The sequence below is a fragment of the Ylistrum balloti genome, unplaced genomic scaffold (genome assembly GCF_031769215.1).
Source record: "Ylistrum balloti isolate Yb309-2 unplaced genomic scaffold, AGI_CSIRO_Ybal_v1 Utg369758, whole genome shotgun sequence".
Classification (NCBI taxonomy): domain Eukaryota; kingdom Metazoa; phylum Mollusca; class Bivalvia; order Pectinida; family Pectinidae; genus Ylistrum; species Ylistrum balloti.
Window position 1 is genome coordinate 499,673 of NW_026781958.1, and position 13,428 is coordinate 513,100.

The 13,428-nt window shown below is 36.4% G+C and overlaps 1 protein-coding gene across 1 annotated transcript; it reads left to right on the top strand.

The window, feature by feature from the left end:
- The first annotated feature begins 749 nt into the window (after positions 1-749).
- Positions 750-12,980, top strand: LOC132543503 (follistatin-related protein 3-like). Its single transcript, XM_060207012.1, has 2 exons — positions 750-1,188; positions 10,517-12,980. Exons 1-2 carry the CDS (start codon positions 954-956, stop codon positions 11,005-11,007), a joined length of 726 nt encoding a protein of 241 aa, XP_060062995.1. The 5' UTR covers positions 750-953; the 3' UTR covers positions 11,008-12,980.
- The last annotated feature ends 448 nt before the right edge of the window (positions 12,981-13,428 follow it).

Sequence of the window (13,428 nt, forward strand, 5' to 3'; positions counted from 1 at the left end):
GAGAAGTATTTATACGTAAGAAGTATGCTTTCTGTTGCCAGTTATTTTAAATTATAGTCACGCAGTTGGGTTCTACCAAATAACTGTAAGATTATCATTTTAACTACGATCTTATGCGAAATACTAGTAGAATATTATATATATTTTATTATATAATGCTTTTTTCCATTAAACGGTCATCTTTTTCTCATTATTTTGGTAAGTTTTGGAAACTTTCGGCTCGGAACATGTTTGGTCGAATCCCAGATTTCTCAACGGGTGTCATTAGTCGCGTTTTCTAAGGAAGTTTTTGTGTAGAAAACCCTTTGTTAATTCTCCGTGGGAATAATGCCACAGACTGGCACAGTATATACATATATACAAGGCAAATATTTCGATTAATTTGATTTTCATTTGTCAATATTGATCCTCCTGCGCGAAAAGTTCATCCTTAGTGCCCCCGTAGACGAAATCACAGACTACAAATATGCACACAACTAAGAACAGTCCATTCACACCAGAGGGGAAACGTCTGGCTGCTTTACACCACTTTTTCAACATCTAACTGATGTTACTATAAAGAATAACTGAAAACGAATAGATCTACAGTTAGCATGAATTTTTAGCGATATAAAAGTATGTACAACGTCTGTGTTATTGATTAATTAAAACTGATAGAGAACTTGTGTAACCTTACTCAATGGACTTATCTGTTGCTGGCTGAACCAATGACTGAGTTGTATACCCATTCAGCTGATTGTTAGCCTGTCTACTGAACACATTGTACGGGATAGTCGTACACACAGTAACTCCTAATCTGAGCGAGCAGACGACACACCACGATGTAGGGAACACAGGGAGCAAGTGAATAGTAGGAGTTTTCCCAAGTCCAGTATCATAGATAATAATTTATTTTTCTCCATTTCAAAGTTGGACAGACTGAGAAAAGCTGATGTGTTTACATTAGTTTCGACATGGATGGAAACTATTATACCGCAGTATTTCTACTGTGGATTAATTTCTTCCTTAGGAGAGAGGGTCAGTGTTACGACTTGCCACAGTTAGTGCCGTGTCCATCAGAGTGTGACGTCACCAAATGTTCAGTTGTCCAGTACTGTACGGGAACAATCGTCAAAGATGCTTGTGGCTGCTGTCCGACATGTTCTTCAGACATGTGGATCCATCCTAAATACCCAATAATCAAAAAAGGTAATTATTATTTATTAATTATTTGAAATATATATATATATATATTGATCTTTACTATTTACTTTCTACTTCAATAAGTGTATTAAATATTCGTGTGATGAATTCCGGGTACATTTGTACCATATCTTACTGTCTTTTCAAATTTACATGGACAGATAGGACGCTTTAATGATGCGTGTGTCATCAAATATGATTAAACGTTGCTTTTTTCATAAAATTTTAGTTTTTCATCTCGACGTGTCATCTTCAGTTATTCAGCATATAAACTTCGTCATGGCTATTATTAGATACAGAACTGAAATATTTCGGCTTACTTTGCAAAATGGTCTCGTTCCCATGTAGATCTTACTTCAGATGAAACAGTCTAGGACAAAACGATGTGAACATTTTATGATATAAGTTATCAGTAAATTAAATCCTGTACCCTTCAACGAAGACTGGACAAGAATTTCATCACTCCATTCACAATACAAATTTAATATGACATTTAAAGTCTAATGAGACAATGCTCACAATAGGACGACCCCTTAGCAAGCGTGTAATTAGCGATCAAATAGGATCTACAGATAAACTGTGTATCGCCAAGCTGTTTCATACATAAAAAAAATATTCAAAGACGCAAAATTGGTAGACAGACATTGAAACTTTTTCTTTCTATTCAAGTTGTTTATAAGTTTTGAATTCGCGAACATATTATGAGCTGTCAGATATATACACATTTCAGTGTATGTAAATTTAAATATGTCATTTAACACTCAATTAACCAATCAATCTGTCAATAAATTAATTTAATTATTCAATTAAGCTATGCATTTCTTTCCTTTCTTGAGTTGTAGGAAAGATCAGATAAATCGTAAGTTGATGAAGACAGTACACATATATAATGGGGTGTCGTTTGAAAGTCAATTTTATGACGTATATCTAAAATCGCACCAAGACCCACCTTCAGACACAAGTAGCTCTGTTATATATGTGTGTGTGAGTTTACAGTCCTAACTGGCTCGAGGCTTGCATAGACTTAACACGGAAAATACCTTCTCAGTCCAGTGTGACGTAATCTTCAATGGGCATTCATAGGAATTAACTATACATGCCTTCACTCAAAGGGACAAAGTCGTAAACGATTTAACATGTATACGAGGATATATATAAGTGTAAAAGGCGTTTTGCTTTGTCACTGAAGTATTCCCAGCCTAATGAGAGCTTTAAATTATGCAGAAGTTGTAAATCCTAAAGTGTATACCGTGGGAGTACATAGTCTGACACAAAACGCTCGAGTTGTGTCTGAAAGGCATTTATTATCATACTATTATATACCTATGAAGGAAATATTCGAATGCTTGGTTAACTTTAAGGTATGTCGGTAGAAATGTTCGATAAATTATTCACAGATGAATCAAAGGGGGAAAAAGACGTTTTATCTTGCCATCTTTCCATAGTGATGTAAATTATCTGTAAGTATTGGAAAGTTGAATCTTTAACGCAAGGGGAAAAATGACTGATTTAAGTGCGGCCTGACTAATCTTTAGGTTGTGTCTGATATCGGTCGACTTTCGTCTAGGTCTAGTCTGTCTTCGACCTGACCACAAGTTCATATATCATAACTATACTCGTCCTCCTCTCATTCTCCTCTCCTCGTCGTTCTCCTCCTCTCCTCAATTTGCCCCCTCCCCCCAACCTCTGTCGTCGTCCTTCCGTCCGCATCGCCCATGGACTCCTGGTACATAATAATGATACATGTTTATTCGTATACATCCTACCTACAAGAGGCCATCAATCTCCTACAAACATACAGGCAAGCAATGAACAACACGCGTGTTCATATCCTAATGAATTACATTAATGGGCCGACAGGCAATGAACAACGCGCGTGTCCATATCCCAATGAATTATAGCTACACTACGTAGACGTAGCATACCCACACGTAATAATCTGGCTTTGTACCAAACAGTGACAAACTTAGAATCATGGACATTTCCATTTGTATGGCAGTGTCTCTAAATAAACTAGCCAGGAAGAAGTGTGAATCATTGTACCATAAATGACATTCATCACGCGACCAATATTACGTCGTTAGTGTGATCGCTGAAGAGACAACAATATAAAACATCGCACTGCCTCGTGTTGGCAAAAGTGCGCAATCAACATGGCAACATAATCATGATTTAAACTCAAATTCTATAAAACTATGGTAAAAAATGAACAAAAGAAAGATTTACAAGGAGGCTCCTGAAAAAGTACAAGGAAAATAAGACCAGGTGCTCCGGAAGAGTAAACGTCTTCCACTTCATTGACGACACACGCCATGTAAAAACCTTGGGTCGATCGAAGTAAGTAATGTCACCTTCTCAAATGAGAGCAAGGTATAAACCGAACCAACAGGTAAACTAACGAGCAATTCCAGTACGACATCTCTCCAACTCCCAACTAATAACTGAGAGGGACGAAACAGTTTCTTGCTGCAGATTTTTGGTCTAAATTTGTATCAATAGACGCTAAATCTCCCCGTTAGTCCATCTTTGATATATGGTTAACATTAGTAAAATCTGAACACATAATTAAGGGTGTAATTTAATAAGATTTTGTTTTGAATGATGGGGACATGAACTGTATAGTGTCATCAACCATCATGTACAAACATGACATAATGCTACACGGTTACAAAAAATAAATAGTCGTCCGACCAATCAATTAATTAGTCAATCAATTAATCAAACATCTTGAATCAATTGATTAGATTACAGATAATTCTGAAATTCGACAATTTTGCGTGATGATTCCAACTATTAAAGTACACGTATTCCTCGATTTCCCGAAATAAGTATTTACGAGTGTAACGTAGTATATGATGTTAATATCAACACACGAGGATAATGCTTGTCCGAAGAACACAAAATTGATTACCAGGTGGAATTGAGATACGAGTGTTCACATTTTTACAAATGCGCGGAGAATAAATCAACGGCATTTTAAAAAAGTTTGAAATACATGGAGATGTATGCACACAGGTAAAGATATTGGGGCAACAAAGTCGTTTGAAGTATCCGAGTGAAGAAAGAAGGAAAGAAAATATATCCTGTGAAGTGCGTACTTCTTAGTCTAATCGCACGTGTCTTTAAATGTACGTAATTGATATTTAACGCATTAAAACGGATTTAATGGACATAAAATGGTAGTTACACGAAGGTAATGTGAACGTTAAACATCGGACGAGGGGATCTGTTAGTGGAGTTTCTGACCTCACACATCGGCAAAGTTTAAATAGTTTTATCGGTTGAAAACTTTCATCTCCCAGAAATATTGTCTATATTAATTACACAAAATCTTGAATATGGTGATCGCAGTCTCAATTAACTGATTTTCTGAGGAACAACCTTCTCCTCGGTTTACTGTATAACGTTCTCGTCTAAATGTCAAGATTTTTTTTCTAGTAAGCAAATAAAAATTTTCACGTTTTATTCATTTTTAAATCCACAGAATTTCAACTTAAATAGTCAGTATGAATGTACTTACCAGGAAGTATTTTAAGAGATTTCCGCTAATGATAGGTCGGTTTTAAACACTTAACTTCCGCGAAAGCTCTCTAAAATTCTCTATGTATGTAAGGACATATGCTTTTCCTTTTTTATACAAACATGTATCATATTTGTTAATAAGATAAAGCACGTGACATTCAGTTTCGGATAAAGCAACGTTTATGGTTGTTATGGTGACCGATCATATTATCCTTACGTGATCCAGGTTTGAGTATTGCCACATTTTAAACTTTCGGTAAATAATTTATTCTATTGAATAAGACAGTTTATATCATAAGCGTTAATATATACACCGGCGGATTTTATCGCTGTGTGGTAGATTTCACCAGGGACGTATAATAAAGACTTCAGTCTGTAAATATACATAACGAGTGATCAATCTTTAGTATATTTTTATCAGTCTCCCACATGGTAAAATGTAAGTATTTCCAGAAATTCTATGAGTCATAAAAAAGTCCTAAGAGTACATGAACATAGCTCGGGACTTGCATTTAAATTTACCACTTCATAAGACATCTAATATTGTCTGTATTGTACGTCCCTGGTTTCGCAGACATCGGACAAGGTTGTCATGTTTCCTTATTAAAGCGAACACTTAAAAGTATTGATGAAGGATGATGAGTTCTACAGTCTACCGAAATGATGCCAAATATATATATAAAGCTGCCGCTGATTAAAAAAAATCGAGACAGAACTCCAATTTTCGTAAAGGATATTTGTAAGCAAAGAATTAATCGCAATACAGGAAAAACTCACTTAAAGGAAGAATTTGTAAAAATATGGGACGTCGAGTGTGTAAGCCAGTAGGGAAGTTGTAGGAGATCGTCTTATCTGCTAATTCCCCATTTCGTCGGGATATATAAACCATGTCAGTACATTAAGGTCATATCAGTTTTATAGCCTACAAAGTATAGACGGTGTCAGTCTACTGTGTCTGTTTCAGGGTTACCGCTCATCGTGCTCTCGACGTTTCTTTCACACGTGCCAACAACGCTCTCTACTAATATTGAATATACCTAGTTGTCATTTACTTTAGTTGAAGCATATTTTATAGCTTAGAGAAAGACAATAGGACTGGACACAAGTTAGTACAGCATTATTAACGCACTGCCCAGTGACACATATTTCATCTATACATTAAGATTGGCCTTGGTGGTTGAATTTCATGATTGATGATTTAAACATATTTATTGCCCCAAAATTGAGCTGAGGACTAGGCACAAGTTATTTCAACTTATGATCGCCTTTTCCTCTAATACAATACATGATAATATTTATATGATAACATTAACAAGGCATACAATTTCATGCATGTGCAACTAAAAAAAGAAGACGAAAGTGAGATAGAGAGGGTACGAGAGAAATCAAGATCGAGAGAGATAAAATATTTCACAAATGTACAAATAATATGATTTTTTTATGAAACCAACCTCGACTTGTCTTTATAAATCTGTTGTCGTTGCATGTTACCTGGAAATCTTATTCTCTGACTCAGTATATCGATATAAGTAAATAGAATATTCTTGTATCAAAGCAGTTTAAATCTCTTGGCGTTGGTATCACATGTTTAAGAAAATTAAGAAATTTCGTTTAAAAATATATATTTATGCAATAACAACCGTTTCCCAGATTACTAAGATGAGACGAAGATTTCTTGCAACAACTGGTTTCATTTTTTAATTCGGATTTCTTTCAGTTCACAAAACATTATCTTTTGTCAATTCATTGGAGTCACTTATATCATAAGGTTGTCGAAATGATAGGATAGGACATAAGAAATTGTTCCTCGTTTTCTCAGTTGTGTCTCCACGTTCATCTTGAATTAGTAGGCGATACGGATAGGATGTGATCGGGAATCGTCTAATCGTGTCCAAGGTAGGACATTTCTGTGTGATGACACTATAAAAGAAACCTATAATAGCCCCAGCATTGGGTGTTGTAAGTATCTGAGTATGTCTTATCTGGAGACTGATGAACACGAAATTTATACTCGGATACTTGTCAAGATTTAACTTAAAAAATATAACGTATGCTGTTTTCCAGCACAAATTTAAGTTATAATTGCCAATTCATCATCTGATGCAGTCAATCGGAGTTTTACCCCGAAACTAACAAAAAGGACAGGGGTTGGAGATTAGAAATTAGGGAGGATTCAAATCTTCGTACGCCCCACAATACGTGTATTGTAAGAGAAGAAGAATCGCACCAGATTCTGGTCTAGACTGAAAAATCAAGCTTGCTACTCATTCTCATAACAGGCGTGCCTTCCAAAGCGACAGGTGGTTTGATGAAGATAACGTCGTTATCCAATTTGCTGTCGTAATTAAACTCTTTCGGTTAGTTGACCTTGCTAATTTGCTGATAAACGATTACACCTCGTTTTAACAAACACAGATTTAAAGTTTTACAGATTTCTAGTCAAAGTTTAAAACAACTCAACAGCCACTCCCTTTTTTAAGTTTGAAAAAAAAACTTGCTAATTTTGTTAAACGGATTTGTCCCTCCCTCGCCTTTATCGAGATCCCATCAGTCACATCTTCACAAACATTCAACTCTGGTCGGAAGTCCATATCTCTGGCCCGGTATTTTCCCTCTGTCCGTTTAGTGCGATGATAACTTTTTTGACCTGCCCCGGCTCGTTACCCTCCCCCGTAATAAAAACAAGCACGAATTACCCCTCCCTTCCCTTTAACCCCTGCTCTTTAATCGTGATTTGTATCAATTTTTTATCAATTTATCTCGAATGGATAGTCACGATTAGGAATAATAACCGACTGAAGCAGATAACAAGATGAATTTTCTTCAGTTTTGTCCTTGTTCGGAACTCCTCGAAACTGATTCTCACAGGGCATTGACAACTTACGTCAAATTATGTGCAGCGTTTCACATCAAAATGCAAATTATACAATCATTTAGAAAATTATATTTGGTTTGTAGTCACTTAATTATAGCATTTAGTTGGTTGTGATCTATTTTGGGAAGACTAATGACGGTTTAAAATGTCTGACAATATAATATAAAACTAGCGATGCTTTTTAACTAGGATTAAAGTTGACAGTTTCTGAGACACGAACTGTATATTAAATCATTTAATACGTCATAGTGACAAAAGATAACGTCAACCAGAACCTACTTCAAAATTACAACCTCGTGTCCATCTAGCCATAAAAAACCGGGTAAAACAAAGCCAGCCTTCTTTTATACTGTATCCACATTCGATAACAAGACTTGCCGGGGTATAGGCACGGGGTGTCGCGTTTCGCACAGTGTCACCAACAGTTACTGTATGTAACACGACCAACCCAGTTAGAGTACTTGTCTGATAGAAGATATGAGAGATCTTATCCTTGTAGGTTTAAAGCGGTGCGTATCCGATATCTGCTAATATTACACACAATTATACATAATAATATCTTTACATTCTATTATACGCAACACTATGGATAGTTGAGCGTTCTAATGAGCAGAGGGTTCGATGGCAATGTTAATTGATTGTAATGATATCCTTTAATAAATTAATTGATAAATTGACGTTTGTTGAACTCCTGTCTGAGGATTTAATCTTAAATCAATATATCAATCTATATTTGTATATCAAAACGATGTTCTTGAATTGCCAATCCCAGTAAAAGTCTGCCGAACACACCCATCTTCATATATAAATAATGGTTATAATGACTGGCGCACTTAATGTCAGTTAATATTACTATACATGTCTCCAGAAATAGATAATGAATTTTGACAAGATTCTTAATAAATATGCTGACAGCAGTATTTATCGTAAATAGCAAATTACGACTGAAATTTAATGGTGATGGATTTATTAATAGCAGTTATGTTGTCAAAACGGCTCGTTTGGAGTCGAGATGTATTAAACACTACACGTAAATGGTCCACATTTAGTTTTTCCTGCCTTCTAGAAATTCTAATGTTAAATTGACGTTTACATAACAGACTTTGAAATGACGTCGGTCTTTACCAATTCAAAGATTCCCTGTTTTCCATGAAGACAATTTCAACCAAACCTTTTTTTACTTACTTTAAATCAAACGTAATCAGAAACTGCCACTTATAAAATTCCTTTTAATACGCGTTACAAGCGGATGTAACTGTAATTAAGTTTTACTGATACATCTATGTTGCATCATCGACTTCCTTCTGTAATGAGAAGCATGCTAATCAAACGTTTTATTGACCACACCAGATGCTTGGTAAACCGGAAATAGGTGTTTAGGAACCCCCAAGAGCCCGTTACGCGAAGGAACAATTTTGGTTAGGGAGTATTAATAAGAAAATTTCCACTGACATACCACAAACTCCTGTGGCTATCGTTCTTAGTGTGCCAGTAGATTTCGACAAGCGTATTGTGTAAACGTTTGACTAGTCATTCTGTAACATGCGTCCCTAGTCGCTACAAAGTGACGTCTTCAATCAGCGAATACCGTGTATATTAAATGAAAAATGAGAGAGCGTTTGTGAAACTCCAGCAAGACAATTTCTATTGTAGACTAATTCAATTCGTCTGTTCTCGTTCATTCCCTAACCGTGCGTGATCACAAACGTGATTACAGCGTGATATACCGCCCTGTCTACTGCCAGACTTCTTTGCGGTAATGGCGATTGATGGTCGTTGTAACTAAATATGTGGGTGATGATAGCTTTATGTCAACGGCTTCTGAAGAGAGTGGATGTTAAATCTTAATAAAACAACTTGTGAGGTTATCGTATAACCCTCCTCGCCGGCCTCTGTTACTAAACACGGCCAATAAAATCCTCTCCGAACAGCAGTATCAAGTGGAGCGTGTTGGGGAAGCATACAATACTTTTCACAACTTTCTTTCGGAACACTGTACACGAAAATAAATCACGAAAATTTCATGATCTAGCAAAGGATAAAAAGCTTTTGTTCGTTCTTTTATGTATACTCCAACGTTCCGATCAGATAGTTTCAACCAGCCTCTTCATCTGAAGTCGAAATTTGTCACGATTTTGATAAACAGAAATATCTGTGATATAACGTACACTATCGAAATATATCTATCATTTATATGAAATTGTAGCGCATTCTTAAAAGTCAAACAAAAAAACTTTACAACAATGTCTTGAGTTTATAACCAAATGGTTTAGCCTCCACTAAAGGTTCCACGTACGTTTCTGATTTGGGTTCAAAACGTCTCCCACAATAATTCTGATACCATTGTGCCGTATTTGGATGTTTGTTATTGTCGTCCATTTAACCGTAGCGCCACGAAGTGCACTAACCTGTCTACATGAAGTGCCTATAGTCTGACTCAGTATATCCTGCTCATGGCTTGGGAAAGGTGGTCAGATTTCATTTTATATTTGGCAATTTGATTTACTGGTATATGTATTCGGAAAGTGACAATACCGCTGGTTTTTACTACAAATTCACATTCAAATTGTCTTCTATATACCTGATAAACGAAATAGTTCAATTTTCAACCAGATTTAATGACACATGACGTCATTCGATTGATTAGATTGTCAATTTTTGACATCAATTTTCCCCAAACTACAACACGGAAACTCAGAATTTTATATAAAAAAAAACCCCATTAAAACAAATATTTATCTATTTTTGCAACGACTAACAAACTGATTTTGCTTGACAACAGACATTACGGTACTCCTGTGTTTCTTCGGAGACTGATAATAATTTCCTTCCAATCAGCTTTAATTTTTGCATTTCTAAAATTAACCCTTGTTTGATTAAGTTCGATAAAGTTAAAAAGTCTACGGGCGTTCAATTTCATAATTTGTGTATTTTCAGGTGGATCCTGCGAGCAGGTTAAATGTCCAAAATTCAAAGTATGCATGGAAAATATGCAAGGACTTCCATTGTGCACGTGTCCAAACATTCTGATATGTAAACGGCGCAGGCGCAATACCAAGGAAGTGTGCGGAAGTGACGGAAATACCTATTATTCTCGTTGCCACATGAGAGTGACTGGATGCACAATGAAAACAAGGCTGAAGGTCAGACATAAGGGCCCGTGCTCACCAAATTCATATATGGTTGCCACGCAACAATATGGTGGCCCAGTGAAATACCCGGATAGTGAATATGATTTACGTAGACGAAGAAAGAAGAACAGACGAAGGGACAAACGTAAACAAAAACAGAAAAAACTTAGACGACGAAAGAGACGTTTTAGGAAAAGAAAATATGATTATCAGCGACACCGAAGAAGAAAGACGAAGTTTTTCAAAAATAAGAAAAAGGTAGCGAAAACCTCAACGGAAAAAAGACTATCAGAATAAACTTTGTGATATCAAAAACAGGTTCACGAAATCACACACAAAGATAATCAAGAAAAACTAGTAAAAAGTGTCCGGCAGAGTTTTGGTTATATGTTTTTATTTTGTGGGTTTTTTTAGATGGGGGCTTTAAGATAATTTTAATCTTTTTTGAACTCGATTTTACAGACAAAGAGTTTATAATTTCTGTTCAGTTCTTAGAAAAGTGAAAGAATGTTAGGAAAGTACATGCATAATATGTAAAGGAAAAAGCATACTTAAATTAAGCACAAACAGTTAAAAAGATGTATTTTATCTTACACCAATCAATTTGCTGCTAAGCATACTTTAAACACTGTAAAATGTCTTAATGGATTTCGTTAGATCGTTGGAGCTGACTTTGTATAAAATGAAGATTGAATTTAAGAAAATTCGACAGTCGAGATTTTGCTATGAAGTATTTGAAGAATTTAAACAAAGGAATTTACTCGATGCAAAACGAAATTGACATTATAAAAATCGTTTAGAATTGTGTTGAACCGGAATAAATTCCACAGACTGAAATGGAATTTGGGCTGGAGCGATCGGGACAGGGAGTAATATGTAGTAGGATTTAGTTTGGATAAGGTGATAGGCCAGTGAGATTTTGGTATTTTGTGGTCCTGTGATAAGTGAGCTGGACCTGACAAGCTGTATAAATGTCTAAAGGCATGTTGGGATACATTTTCTTCGTGGACAGATATTACAGTTTAGAACTACTCATTGACTCAATTTATTTTATTGGTAGGTTTTTCCCTTTTTTAAATATATATTTTTAAATTTCTAAAAAAATATTGTGTTTTCTTTAATAAGATTTTTTATTATTTGAGACCTTTTTTGTGTATTATGATAATTATGATTATGTTGATATTGCTGATCAGGAATACCATATCAAGAAGACAAACTAGGTTACTAGTTATACAACTAGCATACCTTGAACACTAGTACTCAACAGTATTGATGGAAACGTCTTTCCTCTAACATTTCCATAAGTAAATATTCTTAGAGAGAATATCTGTCGCTTTGGGAGAAAATTGTCCCAAGATAGTAAATCAAAGTAGACTTAATGCCTAGGAGTACGATATGTGCCAGTTGCGATTTTGAGTGGTATATTATGGAGTTTAAGATAAAGTGTAGAGCTGTATGTAAAGAGCGGATTTGTACGAGAAAATTAGTGTGGAATTGATTGCGGAATGGAGTATGGGGTTATATGTGAAGTGTGCAGGAATGTAAAGTGCACAGTTTTATGAGAAGGTAGGGGCAGAGTGTAGTTGGGGGTTCAATGTGGAGTTGTATGAGAAGTTCGGTGCGGAGTTGTGGACGAAGTGGAGTATGGAGTTCGGTGTGGAGTTGTATGAGAAGTTAGGTGCGGAGTGGTGGACGGAGTGGAGTAGGGAGTTCAGTGTGGAGTTGTATGAGAAGTTAGGTGCGGAGTTGTGGGCGGAGCGGAGTATGGAGTTCAGTGCGGAGTTGTAAGCGAAGTTATTTGCGGAGTTGTGGACGCAGTGGAGTATGGAGTTGTTTGAGAAGTACTGTGCGGAGTTGTGGACGGATTGGAGTTAGGAGTTCAGTGTGGAGTTGTATGAGAAGTTAGGTGCGGAGTTGTGGACGGAGTGGAGTTAGGAGTTTAGTGTGGAGTTGTATGAGAAGTAATGTGCGGAGTTGTGGCCGGAGCGGAGTTAGGAGTTCAGTGTGGAGTTGTATGAGAAGTAATATGCAGACTTGTGGACGGAGTGGAGTTAGGAGTTCAGTGTGGAGTTTTATGAGAAGTAATGTGCGGAGTTGTGGCCGGAGCGGAGTTAGTCGTATGAGAAGTAATGTGCGGTGTTGTATGTGGAATATGGAGCTGTATGTATAGTGCATAGTTGAATATAGCGTTGCGTGAGCAATGTTCTTCATCCGTTTGTGTACGTCATGTGATGTAAAAGTTAATTAAAAGTAAAACTTCATGTTAATTAGCACGTGTTCACATATTTATTGAGAAAACATTGGGCCTGGTATTTACGGAGATCTTCCTCTACTGGGACTTTTTTACCCTGTCTGTCTCCTTGTTGGAGTTGGTGACTGCCTCATTGAACAACGGGCGGGAATTCCACCGCTTGCCATCGAAAACAGTTTGGTTGAATATCCACAAGGACAACCACAACAACAGCACAGAACAGTCCACGATCTCACTTTCCTGAGAATTACAAACCTGCCGTGGGAAGGGCAGAAATCTTCACGCCTGAACTGAACTGATGATGTCTGATTGCTCTGCTGATTGAAATATCGAGGCCCCATTTTGCAATTGTGATCATTTCTCTATTAAATGAATTTAATTTCGTATTTAAATTGCAGTGTATTTTGCAAACTCTTACCTTTCTGTCCATTTCTTGTTCATTTTGAATTGAAATAGCAGGTTGGTTT